The sequence below is a fragment of the Delphinus delphis genome, chromosome 1 (assembly GCF_949987515.2).
Source record: "Delphinus delphis chromosome 1, mDelDel1.2, whole genome shotgun sequence".
NCBI classification, from domain to species: Eukaryota; Metazoa; Chordata; class Mammalia; order Artiodactyla; family Delphinidae; genus Delphinus; species Delphinus delphis.
In genome coordinates, this window is record NC_082683.1 from 102571577 (window position 1) to 102594557 (window position 22981).

General features: G+C 39.8%; 1 protein-coding gene across 1 annotated transcript in view; it reads left to right on the top strand.

The window, feature by feature from the left end:
- The window catches only part of PTGFRN (prostaglandin F2 receptor inhibitor), an 85736-nt gene that overhangs the window by 48156 nt on the left and 14599 nt on the right, over positions 1 to 22981 (top strand). The window contains exons 5-6 of the mRNA XM_060027780.1: positions 367 to 792; positions 3730 to 4149. Of these exons, the coding sequence (XP_059883763.1) occupies positions 367 to 792; positions 3730 to 4149 (846 nt within the window). The remainder of the gene's footprint in view (positions 1 to 366; positions 793 to 3729; positions 4150 to 22981) is intronic.

Sequence of the window (22981 nt, forward strand, 5' to 3'; positions counted from 1 at the left end):
TCTTAAGAGATTCTTCTCAGAAGACTCCAACTTCCTGGGGAAACTAACAGCTGCCCTCACCCTCTGGAAAGTTCAAGACTCTGAGTGGGGACATTTGGCTTCTGGCCTTGGGAGGTTTTCTTGAGGGGGGACAGTGGGTTTTGCAAGGTTTTGCAGTTGTGCAAGGTTTTGCAGTAACAGACTCTCAGAGGATCCTTCCCATACAACATGAAGACTTCCATTTCTATCACTGTAGCGAATAGAATGGGCATTTAATTGTCAGGACAACAATAGTGCTTATCTTGTTCCTTTTGCTAATTCTTGGTAAATTGCTCTGTCTGATTTGATTTTTTTTTTTTTTAATCCTGGTCCCTCTCTCTCTTTCAGAACCAGACTATCAGGTGTACCTGAATGCTTCTAAGGTCCCTGAGTTCTCAGACGACCTCACCGAGCTGGAATGCCGGATAGTGAATGTGGAGAGCACCGAGGCGAGTGTCCGTTTCACGGTGTCCTGGTACCACAGGGTGAACCGGCGCAGCGATGACGTGGTGGCCAGCGAGCTCCTCGCAGTCATGAACGGGGACTGGACGCTGAAGTATGGAGAGAGGAGCAAGCAACGGGCCCAGGATGGAGACTTCATTTTTTCTAAGGAGCGTACAGACACGTTCAATTTCCGAATCCAAAGGACTACAGAGGAGGACAGGGGCAGTTACTACTGTGTTGTGTCTGCCTGGACCAAACAGCGTAACAACAGCTGGGTGAAGAGCAAGGACGTCTTCTCCAAACCTGTCAGCATATTTTGGGCATCAGAAGGTAGGCACTTCCTTCTTGTTCATGAACATTTTTGTTTTGTTTTGGCTTAAGTCATCCCACTGTGCATTTTCAGATGCACAGTCACTCTGCAGGTTTCCATGTACACTAGGGATCCAAGAAATTCACACTCCAGTGACTGTGCCTCTTATCCTCAGCACGAACCCCTTTACGATGACGACGTTGAGAAGGGTAAGTCTAACAAGAGGGCTGGGGCTAGGTCGGTGGTAGGAGATCATCTTGTAGGAGCTCACAGGGTGCCTGGTGTACGCCATCGACCTATGGCCCCACTGGGTGATCTGAAGCCAAACTTTGCACATGCCCCTGAGAGTGTATCCAGGTCCATGAGTTCCCGCTGGTTGCAGGCACATTTCAGATGCCCCAGAATGAGCGGGCAGCCCCGGGCCACTGCACCTGCCCCGGAGAGGTCAGTCACCCATTCAGAGAGAGTGTTCCTGGGGAGAGCTGACAAGAACTTAAGGGAAACAGTTTCTTTGATGTGTATCCTTCCGAATGCTCAGAGCCCTGTGTGCCTTGGGATGTCAGACTTGTCAAGTCTTTTATCCCTGGTCTAGTCCGTCACTGCAGGAAGGCCAGGCCTCCCGGGTCCTCCTTCATGCCCCGGATGTGAAGCACCGTACAGCCCACCACATGGCTTCTGTCGCCTCATTGCCACGCCTCTGAGATCCCCAAACCCCAAACAGGGCCCTCTAGAGCTTGGCAAAATCTCCTGCTTCCTGACCTCATCTCTGAATAGTCCCTTCTCTTCCTCACAGTAAACATGACCCACCTCGCTCTCCCCAAGGACACCATTTCCCCTGGAGCCTTCCTGAGTGGTGGTGTTTTCCTCCCACAGTGTAACCGGGCCTAGATGAGTCAGGTGCCCTCCTCGTCCCTCACTGCAGCCTCCAGGCTCTTTTCCCTCCTCCCTAAAAACATCCGACTTCACATCTCCTGTCATCAGATCATTCCACCTCCTCTCATTGCCGTCACCTGTCAACTCCTGGGTCCTCCTCGCGCATTCTTTGAAGATGCTCAGTTTTGTCTCGCAGCCGCTCTCTGCTTTTCCTGCTGTCTTGCTAGCTTCACTATCCGTATGGGCACTGGGGCACATTGGCTGCACATTGGAATCACCTGAGGAGCTTTAAAAACTACTGATGCTTGAGTCCCACAAGAGGTTCTGTCTTAATTGGCCTGAGGTTCCGTGTAATCTGGGCATTGGAATTGTCAGATGCTCCCAAGGTGGTTCCCAGCTGCACCTAAGGTTGAGAAACCTTTCATTCTCAGGCCCCTGCCCTCCTTTCTAGTCATTATGACCTCTGTCCTATTTGGTTATTCACTCCCAAGCTCACACCCTGCACAAGACATCTCACTTCTGATGACTGAGAGCTCTGCATACTCTCAGTTCCAAACAACCTATCCTGTAAACACACCTATCTTTCTACATCACTCCCATTGTTTCCCACTGGCCTATTTTAGATCTCTTGTTGTGAGTTTTTTTTTTTTTTAATTAAAGCTAAACTAATCTTGGTCTTGCTTCCCCCTCCATCTGTCTGTTCCCCATACCCCTTGCCCACTCATTTCTGTTCCTTTCCTTTGATAGGCAAAGGATTTGATTCGTTTGTCCTCAGTGTCTCTATTTTCTCTCTTCCTGTTCTCTATTCTGCTCTAATCTGGCTTTTGCCCCAGCTGTTAAGATGACTAGTGATTGACATATTGCAAAGTCCAGTTGTTAGTCATCTTACTTGACTTAGCAGGACTTAACACAGTTGATCATTCCCTCTTCTTGGAAATACTTTGGCTTTTCCTTGGCTTGTGGGATACTACCCTCTGGGCTTTTCTCCAACCTCGTAAGTCTTCTTCTCAGCCTCCTTTGCTGATTTCTGTTCATTTTCCTGATCCTCGGACATTAGATGCCTGAGGACATAGTCCTTGGACTTTTCTTTTTGTCTAACCTTTAGTGATCTCTTCTAATCTCACAAATTTAAACTCCAAGAAAGAATGTGAATGGCTCAGTGGAACCTCAGGAATCAGTGGTTCTGGAGAGACCCCGTAACATACATGTCCTCCTGATAGGTTTGGAACAACTATTCCCAAAATAACCCCAACATAAAAATTTTGTTTGGTACCAGATGGGTTATAGAATTATCTCATTAAAGGATAAAAGAGTTGTGTTTAATTCATTTATCCATCCGTTCAACAAATATTTAAGTACCTTCCAAGTGCCTGACACTGAGCTATTATAATACAGATGAATTCTAATGTGTATATGCTTAGGGATTATTTTTTTTTGACGGAGAGGCAGGGAGTCACACACTTTAAGTTAGTAGCCCTAGACACTGGTTCAAAATGTTAATATAGCATCTCTGTGGAAATGACTGGATCTACAAGTGTAAGCTCCAGTCACTTTAGTAATAATCTGTTTTATAATGTTACCATCATATGATGAAACAGAGAGAACCCATTGCTCCCTTGCTCTGCTCTTCCAAGCAGGCTGGTTAGGCTAAGTGTACTTTCCCTGCACCCAGTGGAGCCTCAGAAGGGAGAGGCAAATGGCATTGCCCAGAGCCCTGTCTTCCCCAGTTCACTAGAAGCGAGTTTTCCCTCACACCCTTGGGGGCACCAGCAGCTTCCCAAATCCTCTCTCTGGGTGAAACTTCTCAAGGACTTGAAAATCCTTAAAAACAAATTCTCACCCATCCATCCCCTCTTCCCTCACACCCATTGAATCGAATCAGACTGCTCTGCCTCTTCCAGCGTGGTGGATTTCAGCCTGCTCACTGACACACGTGATTACTTTTCTGAGTTTCCAGATTTTCTTAAACGCTACTGTGCGGCAATTTGCAAATAAATTCCTATTTCCCTGACATTGTGCTTTCAGATGCATATCCATTTACCTAATCCTGTTAGAAATCATGTCTTTCTGGTACTTCATTGCAGATTCCGTGCTTGTGGTGAAGGCAAGGCAGCCCAAGCCTTTCTTTGCTGCCGGAAATACCTTTGAGATGACTTGCAAAGTGTCTTCCAAAAATATTAAATCGCCACGCTACTCGGTTCTCATCATGGCTGAGAAGCCTGTTGGGGACCTCTCCAGTCCTAACGAAACCAAGTACATCATCTCCCTGGACCAGGATTCTGTGGTGAAGCTGGAGAACTGGACAGATGCATCGCGGGTGGACGGCGTTGTGTTAGAGAAAGTGCAGGAAGATGAATTTCGCTATCGAATGTACCAGACTCAGGTCTCGGATGCAGGGCTATACCGCTGCATGGTGACAGCCTGGTCTCCTGTTAGGGGCAGCCTGTGGCGAGAAGCAGCAACCAGTCTCTCCAATCCTATTGAGATAGACTTCCAAACCTCAGGTGAGCAGGGAACCCTGTTGAATCCTAGATTGAGCTGGAAGGGGCCCTAGGGTTTTGATCCAATGGCTTCATGTTTTTAAACAATTTTACTGAAATATAATTCACATGCCATACAATTTATCCATTTAAATATATAGTTCAGTGGTTTTCAGTATAGTCACAGAGTTGTGCAACCATCACCACAGTTAATTGTAGAACATTTTCATGACAACCAATAGAAACCTGCACCCTTAGCTGACACCCTTTAGCTCCCCAACCTCCTACCCCCTGGCAACCACTAATCTCCTTTCTGTCTCTAGAAACTTGCGTATTCTGGACATTTCACGTAAATGGAATGTAATATGTAAGCTTTGTGTCTGGCTTTTCTCACTTTATTTTTTTAACATCTTTATTGGAGTATAATTGCTTTACAATGATGTGTTAGTTTCTGCTTTACAACAAAGTGAATCAGCTATACATATACATACATCCCCATATCTCCTCCCTCTTGCGTCTCCCTTCCACACTCCCTATCCACCCCTCTAGGTGGTCACAAAGCACCTAGCTGATCTCCCTGTGCTATGTGACTGCTTCCCACTAGCTAGCTATTTTACATTTGGTAGTGTATATATGTCCACGCCACTCTCTCACTTCATCCCAACTCACCCTTCCCCCTCCCCGTGTCCTAGAGTCCATTCTCTATGTCTCCGTCTTTATTCCTGACCTGCCCCTAGGTTCTTTTTTTTAGATTCCATATGTATGTGTTAGCTTATGGTATTGCTTTTTCTCTTTCTGACTTACTTCACTCTGTATGACAGTCTCTAGGTCCATCCACCTCACTACAAATAACTCAGTTTCATTTCTTTTTATGGCTGAGTAATATTCCATTGTATATATGTGCCACGTCGTCTTTATCCATTCATCTGTCGATGGACACTTAGGTTGCTTCCATGTCCTGGCTATTGTAAATAGAGCTGCAATGAATATTGTGGTACATGACTCTTTCTGAATTATGGTTTTCTCAGGGTATATGCCCAGCAGTGGGATTGCTGGGTCGTATGGTAGTTCTATTTTTAGTTTTTTAAGGAACCTCCAGTGTTCTCCATAGTGACTGTATCAATTTACATTCCCACCAACAGTGCAAGAGTGTTCCCTTTTCTCCACACCCTCTCCAGCATTTATTGTTTGTAGATGTTTTGATGTTGGCCACACTGACCGGTGTGAGGTGATACCTCATTGTAGTTTTGATTTGCATTTCTCTAATGATTAGTGATGTTGAGCATTCTTTCATGTGTTTGTTGGCAATCTGTATATCTTCTTTGGAGAAATGTCTATTTAGGTCTTCTGCCCATTTTTGGATTGGGTTGTTTATTTTTTAGATGTTGAGCTGCATGAGCTGCTTGTACATTTTGGAGATTAATCCTCTGTCAGTTGCTTCCTTTGCAAATATTTTCTCCCATTCTGAGGATTGTCTTTTCATCTTGTTTATGTTTTCCTTTGCTGTGCAAAAGCTTTTAAGTTTCATTAGGTCCCATTTGTTTATTTTTGTTTTTATTTCCATTTCTCTAGGAGGTGGGTCAAAAAGGATCTTGCTGTGATTTATGTCAGAGTGTTCTGCCTATGTTTTCCTCTAAGAGCTTGATAGTTTCTGGCCTTACATTTAGGTCTTTAATCCATTTTGAGATTATTTTTGTGTATGGTGTTAGGGAGTGTTCTAATTTCATTCTTTAATATGTAGCTGTTCAGTTTTCCCAGCACCACTTATTGAAGAGGCTGTCTTTTCTCCATTGTATATTCTGGCCTGCTTTATCAAAAATAAGGTGACCAGGGCTTCCCTGGTGGCGCAGTGGTTGAGAGTCCGCCTGCCGATGCAGGGGACATGGGTTCGTGCCCCGGTCCGGGAGGATCCCACATGCCGCGGAGCAGCTGGGCCCGTGAGCCATGGCCGCTGAGCCTGCGCATGGGGAGCCTGTGCTCCGCAGCGGGAGAGGCCACAACAATGAGAGGCCCGCGTACTGCAAAAAAAAATAATAAATAAAAAGAAATAAGATGACCATATGTGCGTGGGTTTATCTCTGGGCTTTCTATCCTGTTCCGTTGATCTATATTTCTGGTTTTGTGCCAGTACCATATTGTCTTGATTACTGTAGCTTTGTCGTATAGTCTGGAGTTTGGGAGCCTGATTCCTCCAGCTCTGTTTTTCTTTCTCAACATTGCTTTGGCTATTCGGGGTCTTTTGTGTTTCTATACAAATTGTGAAATTTTTTGTTCTAGTTCTGTGAAAAATGCCATTGGTAGTTTAATAGGGATTGCATTGAATCTGTAGATTGCTTTGGGTAGTATAGTCATTTTCACAATGTTGATTCTTCCAATCCAAGAACATGGTGTATCGCTCCATGTGTTTGTATCATCTTTAATTTCTTTCATCAGTGTCTTATAGTTTTCTGTATATAGGTCTTTTGTCTCCTTAGGTAAGTTTATTCCTAGGTGTTTTATTCTTTTTGTTGCAGTGGTAAATGGGAGTGTTTCCTTAATCTCTCTTCCAGATTTTTCATCATTAATGTATAGGAATGCAAGAGATTTCTGTGCATTAATTTTGTATCCTGCTACGTTACCAAATTCATTGATTAACTCTAGTAGTTTTCTTGTAGCATCTTTAGGATTCTCTATGTATAGTATCATGTTATCTGCAAACAGTGACAGCTTTATTTCTTCTTTTCCAATTTGGATTCCTTTTATTTCTTTTTCTTCTCTGATTGCTGTGGCTAAAACTTCCAAAACTATGCTGAATAATAGTGGTGAGAGTGGAAATAGCCTCATCCACCAGAGGGCAGACAGCAGAAGCAAGAAGAACTACAATCCTGCAGCCTGTGGAACAAAAACCACATTCACAGAAACATAGACAAGATGAAAAGGCAGGGGGCTATGTACCAGATTAAGGAACAAGATAAAACCCCAGAAAAACAACTAAATGAAGTGGAGAAAAAGAATTCAGAATAATGATAGTGAAGATGATGCAGGACCTCGGAAAAAGAACGGAGGCCAAGATCGAGAAGGTGCAAGAAATGTTTAACAAAGACCTAGAAGAATTAAAGAGCAAACAAACAGAGATGAACAATACAAAAACTGAAATGAAAACTACACTAGAAGGAATCAATAGCAGAATAACTGAGGCAGAAGAACGGATAAGTGGCCTGGAAGACAGAATGGTGGAATTCACTGCTGTGGAACAGAATAAAGAAAAAAGAATGGAAAGAAATGAAGACAGCCTAAGAGACCTCTGGGACAACATTAAACACAACAACATTCGCATTATAGGGGTCTCAGAAGGAGAAGAAAGAGAGAAAGGACTGAGAAAATATTTGAAGAGATTATAGTCAAAAACTTCCCTAACATGGGAAAGGAAATAGCCACCCAAGTCCAGGGAGCACAGAGAGTCCCATACAGGATAAACCCAAGGAGAAACAGGCCAAGACACATAGTAATCAAATTGATAAAAATTAAAGACAAAGAAAAACTATTGAAAGCAGCAAGGGAAAAATGACAAATAACATACAAGGGAACTCCCATAAGGTTAACAGCTGATTTCTCAGCAGAAACTCTACAAGCCAGAAGGGAGTGGCATGATATATTTAAAGTGATGAAAGGCAAGAACCTACAACCAAGGTTACTCTAGGCGGCAAGGATCTCATTCAGATTCGATGGAGAAATCAAAAGCTTTACAGACAAGGAAAAGCTAAGAGAATTCAGCACCACCAAACCAGCTCTACAACAAATGCTAAAGAAACTTCTCTAAGTGGGAAACACAAGGGAAGAAAAAGACCTACAAAAACAAACCCATAACAATTAAGAAAATGGTAATAGGAACATACATATGAATAATTACCTTAAATATGAACGGTTAAATGCTCCAACCAAAAGACAGAGGCTCGCTGAATGGATACAGAAACAAGACCCATATATATGCTGTCTACAAGAGACCCACTTCAGACCTAGGGACACATTCAGGCTGAAAGTGAGGGGATGGAAAAAGATATTTCATGCAAATGTAAATCAAAAGAAAGCTGGAGTAGCAATACTCATATCAGATAAAATAGACTTTAAAATAAAGAATGTTATAAGAGATAAGGAAGGATACTACATAATGATCAAGGGATCAATCCAAGAAGAAGATATAACATCATAAATATATACGCTCCGAACATAGGAGTATCTCAATACGCAAGGCAACTGCTAGCAGCTATAAAAGAGGAAATCGACAGTAACACAATAATACTGGGGGACTTTAACACCTCACTTACACCAATGGACAGATCATCCAAAATGAAAATAAATAAGGAAACAGAAGCTTTAAATGACACAATAGACCAGATAGATTTAATTGATATTTATAGGACATTCCATCCAAAAACAGCAGATTACATTTTGTTCTCAAGTGCACACGGAACATTCTCCAGGATAGATCACATCTTAGGTCACAAATCAAGCCTCCATAAATTTAAGAAAATTGAAATCATATCAAGCATCTTTTCAGACCACAACACTATGAGATTAGAAATCAGTTACAGGGAAAAAAAACGTAAAAAATACAAACACATGGAAGCTAAACAGTGGATTACTAAATAAGCAAGAGATCACTGACGAAATCAAAGAGGAAATCAAAAAATACCTAGAGACAAATGACAATGAAAACACAACGATCCAAAACCTATGGGATGCAGCAAAAGCGGTTCTAAGAGAGAAGTTTATAGCAATACAAGGCTACATCAAGAAACAAGAAAAATTTCAAATAGTGGTGAGACTGGACAACCTTGTCTTCTTCCTGATCTTTGAGGAAATGGTTTCAGTTTTTCACCATTGAGAGTGGGTTTCTCATATATGGCCCTTATTATGTTGAGGTAAGTTCCCTCTGTGCCAACTTAGTGGAGGGTTTTTATCATAAATGGGTGTTGAATTTTGTCAAAAGCTTTTTCTGCATCTATTGAGATGATCATATGGTTTTTCTCCTTCAATTTGTTACTATGGTTTATCACATTGATTGATTTGCGTATATTGAAGAAACCTTGCATTCCTGGGATAAACCTCACTTGATCATCGTGTATGATCCTTTTAATGTGCTGTTAGATTCTGTTTGCTAGTATTTTGTTGAGGATTTTTGCATCTATGTTCATCAGTGATATTGGCCTGTAGTTTTCTTTCTTTGTGGTGTCTTTGTCTGGTTTTGGTATCAGGGTGATGGTAGTCTCGTAGAATGAGTTTGGGAGTGTTCCTCCCTCTGCTATATTTTGGAAGAGTTTGAGAAGGATAGATGTTAGCTCTTCTCTGAATGTTTGATAGAATTCACCTGTGAAGCCATCTGGTCTTGGGCTTTTGTTTGTTGGAAGATTTTTTTTTTTTTTTTTTTTTTTGTGGTACACGGGCCTCTCCCGTTGCGGAGTACAGGCTCCAGACACGCAGGCTCAGTGGCCATGGCTCACCGGCCCAGCCACTCCGCAGCATGTGGGATCTTCCTGGACCAGGGCACGAACCCGTGTCCCCTGCACCGGCAGGCGGACTCTCAACCACTGTGCCACCAGGGAAGCCCTTGTTGGAAGATTTTTAATCACAGTTTCAACTTCAGTGCTTGTGATTTGTCTGTTTATATTTTCTATTTCTTCCTGGTTCAGTCTCGGAAGGTTGTGTTTTTCTAAGAATTTCTCCCTTTCTTCCAGGTTGTCCATTTTATTGGCATATAGTTGTTTGTAGTAGTCTCTCATGATCCTTTGTATTTCTGCAGTGTCAGTTCTCCTTTTTCATTTCTAATTCTATTGATTTGAGTTTTCTCCCTTTTTTTCTTGATAAGTCTGACTAATGGTTTATCAATTTTGTTTATCTTCTCAAAGAACCAGCTTTTAGTTTTATTGATCTTTGCTATTGTTTCCTTCATTTCTTTTTCATTTATTTCTGATCTGATCTTTATGATTTCTTTCCTTCTGCTAACTTTGGGTTTTTTTTTTTTTTTTTTTTTGCGGTACGCGGGTCTCTCACTGTTGTGGCCTCTCCCGTTGCGGAGCACAGGCTCTGGACGCACAGGCTCAGCAGCCATGGCTCATGGGCCCAGCCGCTCCGCAGCATGTGGGATCTTCCCGGACCGGGGCACGAACCCGTGTCACCTGCATCGGCAGGCAGACTCTCAACCACTGCGCCACCAGGGAAGCCCGGGGATTTTTTGTTCTTGTTTCTCTAATTGCTTCAGGTGTAAGTTTAGATTGTTTATTTGAGATGTTTCTTGTTTCTTGAGGTAGGATTGTATTGCTGTAAACTTCCCTCTTAGAACTGCTTTTGCTGCATCCCATCGTTTTTCACTTCAGCATGATGTTTTCAAGAGTTATCCATGTTGCAACATGTATCAGTACTTCATTGTTTTTTTAAATTTATTTTTAATTTTTTGTTGCTATATATATATGCATATGTATACATATATATACTTTAATGTTAGAGAGTTGCAGCCTTTTGTTTAGTACCTAGAGAATGCCAGTACTTTAACACAATATCTTGATAAATGTTGCTCACAGCGTTTTAAAAAGAACAAAAATAAATGTAGTTTCTGTGTCATCTTTGACATGTTATAAATTCACAGTGCTAGCTGTTTTTTTAAGCAGCAGTGTGAGGGAAAAAGCACTGTAAAATGCAGTCCTGGATTTTGTGTTACATGAAAAATGTAGTACAATGAAAACTTTAATGTCAAAAGGAACAGTACTTTAAAGAAAACATATATGAAATAAATGAGGTATAAACTCCATAATGTAGTCAGAAAAAGAAAATATAATTATTTGAATATTGGGGACCTTTTCTTTCAGTTGCAGCTTTTAAGTGTTTAAGTACCTGTGAATCAAATTTACATGTAACTTTTACTTAATGCCATTTTTGTCTTGAGAAGTGCAAAAAAATGCCAGTAAATATCATATTTTCTATATCAGAAAATAAGTTTAGGAATCCCAAAGTGCTTGGGACGTGTTGGGAAGACAATTTTTTTTTTTTTTTTTTTGGTGGCTATAGCAAACTGTGCTCTCTCCACATAAACCTATGTAACTCACAACTACAAATACTACTTACTGTTTTTTAAGAAAATCAAACACCAAAAAACCACATATCCCCTTCTTTTTGTACTGTAGCGTTTAACGCAAAATAAATTCTCATTAGCACATCATTTTTATGACTGAATAATATTCCATTGTGCGGATATACCACATTTTATTTATCCATTCATCAGCTAATGGACATTTGAGTGTGTCCAATTCTTGACTATTATGAATACTGCTGCTGTGAACATTTGTGTACAAGTTTTTATGTGAACATACTACCCTCATTTTTAAAAATAGATCAGCTGACACACACCTATATCAAATCCTTCAAGGAACATGGTGGATGGAGTATAAAGATAAGAAGGAATTGAGCCTCCAGAGGGGTTAAATGACTTGCCAAGAGTGGAAGATTCAAAGCTAAGACCCAAGTCTTACCCAGCCTGTGGCTTTCACTCTTTGAGGTCCCTAGGACTGAAGGTGATGGGTACTGTTCTTGGCCCAACTTATCAGAGCAGTATTTCCATACAGGGGATGAGTATCCCAACCTTTTGGGCTATGCTTTACCTTGCTTTTGGACTAGAAAAATATTTCCAATTAGTCCAGTCTCCAGAGCTGTGGTGGTATGGGTGAATATATCTGTCAACCTGTTTTTTTAAGAATAACTATTAGTGGTGTTCACCTATGGGAGGGTTAATTAAAATGAGCATTTTGGTGTCCATTCTGAATGATTTTATCTTTGGTAAGTAAAATGTTTTTATGCCAGAAGATGGAAAGTTCCACTTTTTTTTAATAGCATACATACATATTCTGAAATGGAAATGTTTATCTGTGAAATTCATTAAGCTCCTTTGACAAATCTCTGTGTGTATCTGTGTTTCAGCAGGTAGAGATTTAAAAGTTTTTGATTCCCAATCTTATTTAGAATATCAAAGTGAAGAATCATCACTTTTGAGTTTAATACTGAATGTTTTCACTAAATGTGCCTTGGGTTCCAGTTAGAAGTTTCTGAATATGTAAATTCATACTCACCTGTAAAGATTCAGGTATTAACTGATCAATACAATGAATGCAAGATATTTGTTGAATTTAATTATTACCATTTATATTAAAGGTAAACTATACCTTAGTAAAGTTTGTTTTCTATTAATATTTTGTATTATTGTAAGTTTTTATAGTGTATAATGAAAAAATCTTCTGGCATCTAATAATCTCTAAATGTGTAGATTAATTAAGAGTAAATATTGATTTAAACCCTTAGATTTGGAAAGAGCAGAGGAAACACACGCTTCTTCTGTTGTGTATCTATCTGCTTGTTTGTTTTCTAATAATAGCTTTATTGAGATATGGTTAACATACCATAAATTTCACCCATTTAAAGTGTCAATTCAGTGGTTTTTAGTATATTCACAGATATATATTGTACAACCATCAGTAGTATCTAATTCTAGAACTTTATAATCACTCCAGAAAGCAAATTCTGTACCCGTTAGTAGTCACTCCCTCTACTTTCTATTCCTAGCCCCTGGCAACCACTAATCTCCTTTGTATCTTTATAGATTTGCCTTTTTGGACATTTCATATGATTTGAAGCATATACGTGGGCTTTTGTGACTGGCTTTTTTGCTTAGCAAAATCTTTTCAAGGTCCATCACATTATATCATGTATCAATCCTTCATTCCTTTTTATGGCTGAATAATATTCCAGTGAGAGGATATACCACACTTTGTTTAGCTCTTCATCAGTTGATAGACCTTTAGATTGTTTCCACCTTTTGGCGATTATGAATAATAATATGCTGACATAAACATTAGCGTACAAGTTTTTGTGTGGACATAAGTTTTCATTTCTCACCTAGGAGTGATGCTGGATCATATGGTAACTCTCTTTAATTCTTTGAGGAACTGCCAAATTGTTTTCCAAACCAGCTGCACCATTTTACATTCGCACCAGCAGTGTGTAAGGGTTCCAGTTTCTCTACATTCTCACTAGTTATTATTTTCCATCATTTTTATTATAGCCAACCTAGTGGATGTGAAGTAGTATTTCATTGTGGTTTTAATTTGCGTTTCCTTAATGACTGTTGATGATTAGCAGCTTTTCATATAGTTATTGGTCATATGTGTATCCTCTCTGGAGAAATGTCTATTCAAACCATTCGCCCATTTTTAAATTGATTTGTCTTTTTATTGTTGGCTAGTAGAGCTTTTCATAGTTTGAATACAAAAGTCCCTTAACAACATATGTGATTTGAAAATATCTTCTCCTACTCTGTAGTCTTTTCACTTTCTTAATTGTGTCCTTTGAAGCACCCAAGTTTTTAATTTTGATGAAGTCCAATTTATCTATTTTTTCTTTTTGTTGCTTGTGTTTTTGGTGTCATATCTAAGAAAACATTGCCTAACCCAAGGTCGTGAAGATTTACACCTATGGTTTCCTTTAAGAGTTTTACAGTTTTAGCTCTTACATTTAGGGCTATGATCCATTTTGAGTTAATTTTTGTGTGTGGTATGAAGAAAGGATTCAGCTTTATTCTTTTGCATGGGAATACCTAGTTGTCCTGGCACCATTTGTTGAAAAGTCTGTTCTTTCCCCCATTGACTTGTCTTGGTACACTTGTCAAAAATCATTTAACCATGAATATAAGAGTTTATTTCTGGACTCTCAGTTCTATTCTGTTGATCCTTATGTCTTTTCCTATACCAGAACCACATTGTTAAATTGCTGTAGCTTTCTAGCAAGTTTTGAAATCAGTGTGAGCCTTCCAGCTTTGTTCTTTTTCAAAATTGTTTTGGCTATTCTGGGTCCCTTGCATTTCCAGATGAATTTTAGGATCAGTTCATTAATTTCTGCAGAAAAGACAGCTGGGACCTTGATAGGGATTGTGTTGAATCTGTAGATCAGTTTGGAGAGTATTACTGTTTAACAATATTGTTTTCTAATCCATGAGCATGAGATGTCTTTCCATTTATTTGGATCTTTTAAAATTGCTGTCAGTGATGTTTGTAGTTTTCAATGTACAGATGTTGAACTTCTTTCATTAAATTTATCCTAGGTATTTTATTCTTTTTGATGCTATCATAAATTAATTGCTTTCCTAATTTCCTTTTCAATTTGTTCATTGCAAGTGTATAGAAACACAATCGACTTTTATAAATTGGTCTTGTATCCTCCAACCTTGCTGCACTTGTTTATTAGTTCTAATAGTTTTTTGTTGTTGTTGACTACTTAGGCTTTTTTTTTATGATATCATTTATATGTGGAATCTAAAAAATAATACAAATGAATCTATATATAAAACAGAAACAGACTCACAGACATAGAAAATAAACTTATGTTTACCAAGGAGGAAAGGGAGAGGGGGAGGGATAAATTAGGAGTATACAATTAATAGATACAAACTATTGATACTATACATAAAATAGATAAGCAACAATGATTTATTATATAGCATAGGGAACTATATTCAATATTTTGTAATAACCTATAATGGAAAATAATCTGAAGAAAACATATATAACTGAATCACTTTGTTGTACACCTGAAACTCACAATATTGTGAATCAACTATACTTCAATTCTAAAAAATGCAAAAAAAAAAAATTAACAAGGAGTAAGTACCAGTATTCTTCCATAATCTAATAGGCTGCTTTGTGTAGAAACTTCTAGGTATAAGAAAATTGTAACTGAAGTCATTCTTTTAAGTCTTAGAAATGGAATATAAGTGTTTGTCCTTAGCTTTGAAGAGCAGTATAAAACTATGTCCCTGAAAATGGCTTAGTAATAAGATTTATTCATTCAGTTATTCATTCATTCATTCACATTTTAAATTCAACAAATAGTTATTTGGGACATTCTATGTGCGTAATACCATACTAGGGGATGCGGAGGATACAAAGATGTATAAAACAAGATGTCATTCCTCACAGAGTTTACAATCCAGCTGGGAAAATAAAATTTGTGCACAATTAACTAGACTGCAATGTAATATATGACCTAAGGAAATTTTTTCAATTTGATAAAACCAACTTCACTGAGCACTTGTGTTCCTATGTTTTACTAGGTCCTAAGAATACAAATATGAATACAACACTTGTAATACAGAAAAAGTCTTGGATTCAAGTTGGTCGTTATAAGGAATGACTGTGTAGCACTTAAAGCTTGAGGAAGAAGCAAGTTTCTTATCATCAGAGGCGTGATTCATAGGCTGGTGGTGACATTTGGCGAATATAGAGAGAAGGACTTAAAACACAAGCTGATTGGTCACAGTATTTGACCATTACATTCTTTCCGATCTTGAGAGTTTAAAATTTTGTGCTTCTTTCAAAGGTAGACAGGTATTTCAGAAATTCTCAAGTCATCACGTGTCTGCTCCAGATTTAGATGGAGTCTTCCTCCTATAGTGGAGTTGAAACATTTCTTTAGAAGTACTAGTACTTGTGGGTTTTTTTAATATAAATTTATTTATTTATTTTTGGCTGCATTTTGTCTTCATTTCTGCACACAGGCTTTCTCTAGTTGCGGCGAGCAGGGGCTACTCTTTGTTGCGGTGTGAGGGTTTCTCATTGTGGTGGCTTCCCTTGTTGCGGAGCACAGGCTCTAGGCTCGTGGGCTTCAGTAGTTGTGGCTCGTGGGCTCTACAGCGCAGGCTCAGTAGTTGTGGCGCACGGGCATAGATGCTCCGTGGCATATGGGATCTTCCGGACCAGGACTCAAACCCGTGTGCCCTGCATTGGCAGGTGGATTCTTAACCACTGTGCCACCAGGGAAGTCCCCTAATCAGTGTTTTTAAACATAGTGAGTCCCATCAGCCCAGAGGACACTGTTTGTGTGGTCATTTTTTTTTAATAAAAAGTAATTGTATTCTTTTTTTTTATAACAAAGTGAATCAGTTATACATATGTTCCCATATGTCTTTCCTCTTGCATCTCCCTCCCTCCCACCCTACCTATCCCACCCCTCTAGGTGGTCACAAAGCACCAAGTTGATCTCCCTGTGCTATGCGGCTGCTTCCCACTAGCTATCTGTTTTACATTTGGTAGTGTATATATGTCCATGCCACTCTCTCACTTTGTCACAGCTTACCCTTCCCCCTCCCCATATCCTCAAGTCCATTCTCTAGCAGGTCTGTGTCTTTATTCCCATCTTACCCCTAGGTTCTTCATGACATTTTCTTTTTTTCTTAGATTCCATATATATGTGTTAGCATACAGTATTTGTCTTTCTCTTTCTGACTTACTTCACTCTGTATGACAGACTCTAGGTCCATCCACCTCACTACAAATAACTCAGTTTCATTTCTTTTTATGGCTGAGTAATATTCCATTGCATATATGTGTCACATCTTCTTTATCCATTCATCCGATGATGGACACTTAGGTTGTTTCCATCTCCTGGCTATTGTAAATAGAGCTGCAGTGAACATTTTGGTACATGACTCTTTTTGAATTATGGTTTGCTCAGGGTATATGCCCAGTAGTGGGATTGCTGGGTCATATGGTAGTTCTATTTGTAGTTTTTTAAGGAACCTCCATACTGTTCTCCATAGTGGCTGTACCAATTCACATTCCCACCAGCAGTGCAAGAGGGTTCCCTTTTCTCCACACCCTCTCCAGCATTTATTGTTTCTAGATATTTTAAAATTATTTATTTATTTATTTATTTATTTATGGCTGTGTTGGGTCTTCATTTCTGTGCCAGGGCTTTCTCTAGTTGCGGCAAGTGGGGGCCACTCTTCATCGCGGTGCGCAGGCCTCTCACTATCGCAGCCTATCTTGTTGCGGAGCACAGGCTCCAGACGCGCAGGCTCAGTAATTGTGGCTCACGGGCCTAGTTGCTCCAGGGCATGTGGGATCTTCCCAGACAAGTGCTCGAACCCGTGTCCCCTGCATTGGCAGGCAGATTCTCAACCACTACGCCACCAGGGAAGCCCCTGTTTCTAGATTTTTTGATGATGGCCATTCTGACCAGTGTGAGATGATATCTCATTTTAGTTTTGATTTGCATTGCTCTAATGATTAATGATGTTGAGCATTCTTTCATGTGTTTGTTGGCAGTCTGTATATCTTCTTTGGAAAAATGTCTATTTAGGTCTTCTGCCCATTTTTGGATTGGGTTGTTTGTTTTTTTGTTATTGAGCTGCATGAGCTGCTTGTAAATTTTGGAGATTAATCCTTTGTCAGTTGCTTCATTTGCAAATATTTTCTCCCATTCTGAGAGTTGTCTTTTGGTCTTGTTTATGGTTTCCTTTGCTGTGCAAAACCTTTGAAGTTTCATTAGGTCCCATTTGTTTATTTTTATTTTTATTTCCATTTCTCTAGGAGGTGGGTCAAAAAGGATCTTGCTTTGATTTATGTCAAAGAGGGTTCTGCCTATGTTTTCCTCTAAGAGTTTGATAGTTCCTGGCCTTACATTTAGGTCTTTAATCCATTTTGAGATTATTTTTGTGTATGGTGTTACAGAGTGTTCTAATCTCATACTTTTACATATAGCTGTCCAGTTTTCCCAGCACCACTTATTGAAGAAGCTGTCCTTTCTCCACTGTACATTCCTGCCTCCTTTATCAAAGATAAGGTGGCCATATGTGCGTGGGTTTATCTCTGGGCTTTCTATCCTGTTCCATTGATCTATGTTTCTGTTTTTGTGCCAGTACCATACTGTCTTGATTACTGTAGATTTGTAGTATAGTCTGAAGTCAGGGAGCCTGATTCCTCCAGCTCTGTTTTTTGTTCTCAAGATTGCTTTGGCTATTCGGGGTCTTTTGTGTTTCTATACAAATTGTGAAATTTTTTGTTCTAGTTCTGTGAAAAATGCTAGTGGTAGTTTGATAGGGATTGCATTGAATCTGTAGATTGCTTTGGGTAGTAGAGTCATTTTCACAATGTTCATTCTTCTAATCCAAGAACATGGTATATCTCTCCATCTATTTGTATCATCTTTAATTTCTTTCATCATTGTCTTATAATTTTCTGCATACAGGTCTTTTGTCTCCTTGTCTTTTCTGCATACAGGTCTTTTGTCTCCATATTCCTAGATATTTTATTCTTTTTGTTGCAGTGGTAAATGGGAGTGTTTTCTTGATTTCACTTTCAGATTTTTCATCATTAGTGTATAGGAATGCCAGAGATTTCTGTGCATTAATTTTGTACCCTGCTACTTTACCAAATTCATTGATTAGCTCTAGTAGTTGTCTGGTAGCATCTTTAGGATTCTCTATGTGTAGTATCATGTCATCTGCAAACAGTGACAGCTTTACTTCTTCTTTTCCGATTTGGATTCCTTTTATTGCCTTTTCTTCTCTGATTGCTGTGGCTAAAACTTCCAAAACTATGTTGAATAAGAGTGGTGCGAGTGGGCAACCTTGTCTTGACCCTGATCTTAGTGGAAATGCTTTCAGTTTTTCACCATTGAGGACGATGTTGGCTGTGGGTTTGTCATATATGGCCTTTATTATGTTGAGGAAAGTTCCCTCTATGCCTACTTTCTGGAGGGTTTTTATCATAAATGGGTGTTGAATTTTCTCGAAAGCTTTCTCTGCATCTATTGAGATGACCATATGGTTTTTCTCCTTTAATTTGTTAATATGGTGTATCACATTGATTGATTTGCATATATTGAAGAATCTTTGCATTCCTGGAATAAACCCCACTTGATCATGATGTATGATCCTCTTCATGTGCTGTTGGATTCTGTTTGCTAGTATTTTGTTGAGGATTTTTGCATCTATGTTCATCAGTGATATTGGCCTGTAGTTTTCTTTCTTTGTGATGTCTTTGTCTGGTTTTGGTATCAGGGTGATGGTGGCCTCATAGAATGAGTTTGGGAGTGTTCCTCCCTCTGCTACATTTTGGAAGAGTTTGAGAAGGATAGGTGTTAGCTCTTCTCTAAATGTTTGGTAGAATTCGCCTGTGAAGCCATCTGGTCCTGGGCTTTTGTTTGTTGGAAGATTTTAATCACAGTTTCAATTTCAGTGCTTGTGATTGGTCTGTTCATATTTTCTATTTCTTCCTGATTCAGTTTTGGCAGGTTGTGTGTGCATTTCTAAGAATTTGTCCATTTCTTCCAGGTTGTCCATTTTATTGGCATAGAGTTGCTTGTAGTAATCTCTCATGATCTTTTGTATCTCTGCAGTGTCAGTTGTTATTTCTCCTTTTTCATTTCTGATTCTATTGATTTGAGTCTTCTCCCTTTTTTTCTTGATGAGTCTGGCTAATGGTTTATCAATTTTGTTTATCTTCTCAAAGAACCAGCTTTTAGTTTTATTGATCTTTGCTTTCGTTTCCTTCATTTCTTTTTCATTTATTTCTGATCTGATCTTTATGATTTCTTTCCTTCTGCTAACTTTGGGGTTTTTTTGTTCTTCTTTCTCTAATTGCTTTAGGTGCAAGTTTAGGTTGTTTATTTGAGATGTTTCCTGTTTCTTAAGGTAGGATTGTATTGCTATAAACTTCCCTCTTAGAACTGCTTTTGCTGCATCCCATAGGTTTTGGATTGTCGTGTCTCCATTGTCATTTGTTTCTAGGTATTTTTTTATTTCCTCTTTGATTTCTTCAGTGATCACTTCGTTATTAAGTAGTGTATTGTTTAGCCTCCATGTGTTTGTATTTTTTACAGATCTTTTCCTGTAATTGATAACTAGTCTCATAGCGTTGTGGTCGGAAAAGATACTTGATACAATATCAATTTTCTTAAATTTACCAAGGCTTGATTTGTGACCTGAGATATGATCTCTCCTGGAGAATGTTCCATGAGCACTTGAAAAAAATGTGTGTTCTGTTGTTTTTGGATGGAATGGCCTATAAATATCAACTAAGTCCATCTTTTTTAATGTATCATTTAAAGCTTGTGTTTCCTTATTTATTTTCATTTTGGATGATCTGTCCATTGGTGAAAGTGGGGTGGTAAAGTCCCTTCTATGATTGTGTTACTGTCGATTTCCCCTTTTATGGCTGTTAGTATTTGCGTTATGTATTGAGGTGCTCCTATGTTGGGTGCATAAATATTTACAATTGTTATATCTTCTTCTTGGATCAATCCCTTGATCATTATGTAGTGTCCTTCTTTGTCTCTTCTAATAGTCTTTATTTTATAGTCTATTTTGTCTGATATGAGAATTGCTACTCCAGCTTTCTTTTGGTTTCCATTTGCATGGAATATCTTTTTCCATCCCCTCACTTTCAGTCTGTATGTGTCTCTAGGTCTGAAGTGGGTCTCTTGTAGACAGCATATATATGTGTCTTGTTTTTATATCCATTCAGCCGATCTGTGTCTTTTGGTGGGAGCATTTAATCCATTTACATTTAAGGTAATTATCGATATGTATGTTCCTATTCCCATTTTCTTAATTGTTTTGGGTTTGTTATTGTAGGTCTTTTCCTTCTCTTGTGTTTCTTCCCTAGAGAAGATCCTTTAGTATTTGTTGTAAAGCTGGTTTGGTGGTGCTGAACTCTCTCAGCTTTTGTTTGTCTGTAAAGCTTTTGATTTCTCTATCAAATCTGAATGAGATCCTTGCTGGGTAGAGTAATCTTGGTTGTAGGTTTTTCTCCTTCATCACTTTAAATATGTCCTGCCAGTCCCTTCTGGCTTGCAGAGTTTCTGCTGAAAGAAGAGCTGTTAACTTTATGGGGATTGCCTTGTGTGTTATTTGTTGTTTTTCCCTTGCTGCTTTTAATATGTTTTCTTTGTATTTAATTTTTGACATGTTGATTAATATGGGTCTTGGCGTGTTTCTCCTTGGATTTATCCTGTATGGGACTCTCTGTGCTTCCTGGACTTGATTAACTATTTCCTTTCCCATATTAGGGAAGTTTTCAACTATAATCTCTTCAAATATTTTCTCAGTCTCTTTCTTTTTCTCTTCTTCTTCTGGAACCCCTATAATTCGAATGTTGGTGCGTTTAATGTTGTCCCAGAGGTCTCTGAGACTGTCCTCAGTTCTCTTCATTCTTTTTTCTTTATTCTGCTCTGCAGTAGTTATTTCCACTATTTTATCTTCCAGGTCACTTATCCGTTCTTCTGCCTCATTTATTCTGCTATTGATCCCTTCTAGAGTATTTTTAATTTCATTTATTGTATTGTTCATCGTTGTTTGTTTCAACTTTAGTTCTTCCAGGTCCTTGTTAAATGTTTCTTGCATTTTCTCTATTCTATTTCCAAGATTTTGGATCATCTTTACTATCATTATTCTGAATTCTTTTTCAGGTAGACTGCCTACTTCCTATTCATTAGTTAGGTCTTGTGGGTTTTTATCTTGCTCCTTCATCTGCTGTGTGTTTCTCTGTCTTCTCATTTTGCTTATCTTACTGTGTTTGGTGTCTCCTTTTTGCAGACTGCAGGTTCGTAGTTCCCATTGTTTTTGGTGTCTGTCCCCAGTGGCTAAGCTTGGTTCAGTGGGTTGTGTAGGCTTCCTGGTGGAGGGGACTAGTGCCTGTGTTCTGGTGGATGAGGCTGGATCTTGTCTTTCTGGTGGGCAGGTCCACGTCTGGTGGTGTGTTTTGGGGTGTCTGTAGACTTATTATGATTTTAGGCAGCCTCTCTGCTAATGGGTGGGGTTGTATTCCTGTCTTGCTAGTTGTTTGGCATAGGGTGTTCAGCACTGTAGCTTGCTGGTCAGTGAGTGAAGCTGGGTGCTGGTGTTGAGATGGAGATCTCTGGGAGATTTTCACCCTTTGATATTACATGGAGCTGGGAGGTCTCTTGTGGACCAGTGTCCTGAAGTTCGCTCTCCCACCTCAGAGGCACAGACAGCACTGACTCCTGGCTGCAGCACCAAGAGCCTTTCATCCACACGGCTCAGAATAAAAGGGAGAAAAAGTAGAAAGAAGATAAAAGAAAAGAAAATAAAGTAAGATAAAATAAAAAATAATTATTAAGAAAAATTTTTTTAAATAGTAAAAAAAAAAACAATAAATCGGACGGATAGACCCCTAGGACAAATGGTGAAAGCAAAGCTATACAGACAAAATCTCACACAGAAGCATACATATGCACACTCACAAAAAGAGGAAAAGGGGAAAAAATCATAAATCTTGCTCTCAAAGTCCACCTCCTCAATTTGGGATGATTCGTTGTCTATTCATGTATTCCACAGATGCAGGGTACATCAAGTTTATTGTGAAGCTTTAATCCGCTGCTTCTGAGGCTGCTGGGAGAGATTTCCCTTTCTCTTCTTTGTTCTCACAGCTCCCAGGGGCTCAGCTTTGGGTTTGGCCCCGCCTCTGCGTGTAGGTCTCCGGAGGGCGTCTGTTCTTCGCTCAGACAGGACGGGGTTAAAGGGGCCGCTGATTCGGGGGCTCTGGCTCACTCAGCCCGGGGGGAGGGAGGGGCACGATGTGGGACGAGCCTGCGGCGGCAGAGGCCAGCGTGACGTTGCGCCAGCCTGAGGTGCACCGTGCGTTCTCCCGGGGAAGTTGTCCCTGGATCACGGGACCCTGGCAATGGCGGGCTGCACAGGCTCCCCGGAAGGGGGGTGTGGATAGTGACCTGTGCTCGCACACAGGCTTCTTGGTAGCGGCAGCAGCAGCCTTAGCGTCTCATGCCCATCTCTGGGGTCCGTGCTGTTAGCCGCGGCTCACGCCCGTCTCTGGAGCTCCTTTAAGCGGTGCTCTTAATCCCCTCTCCTCGCGCACCAGGAAACAAAGAGGGAAGAAAAAGTCTCTTGCCTCTTCAGCAGGTCCAGACTTTTCCCGGGCTCCCTCCCAGCTAGCCGTGGTGCACTAACCCCCTGCAGGCTGTGTTCATGCCGCCAACCCCAGTCCTCTCCCAACCCCAGTCCTCTCCCGGCGCTCCGACC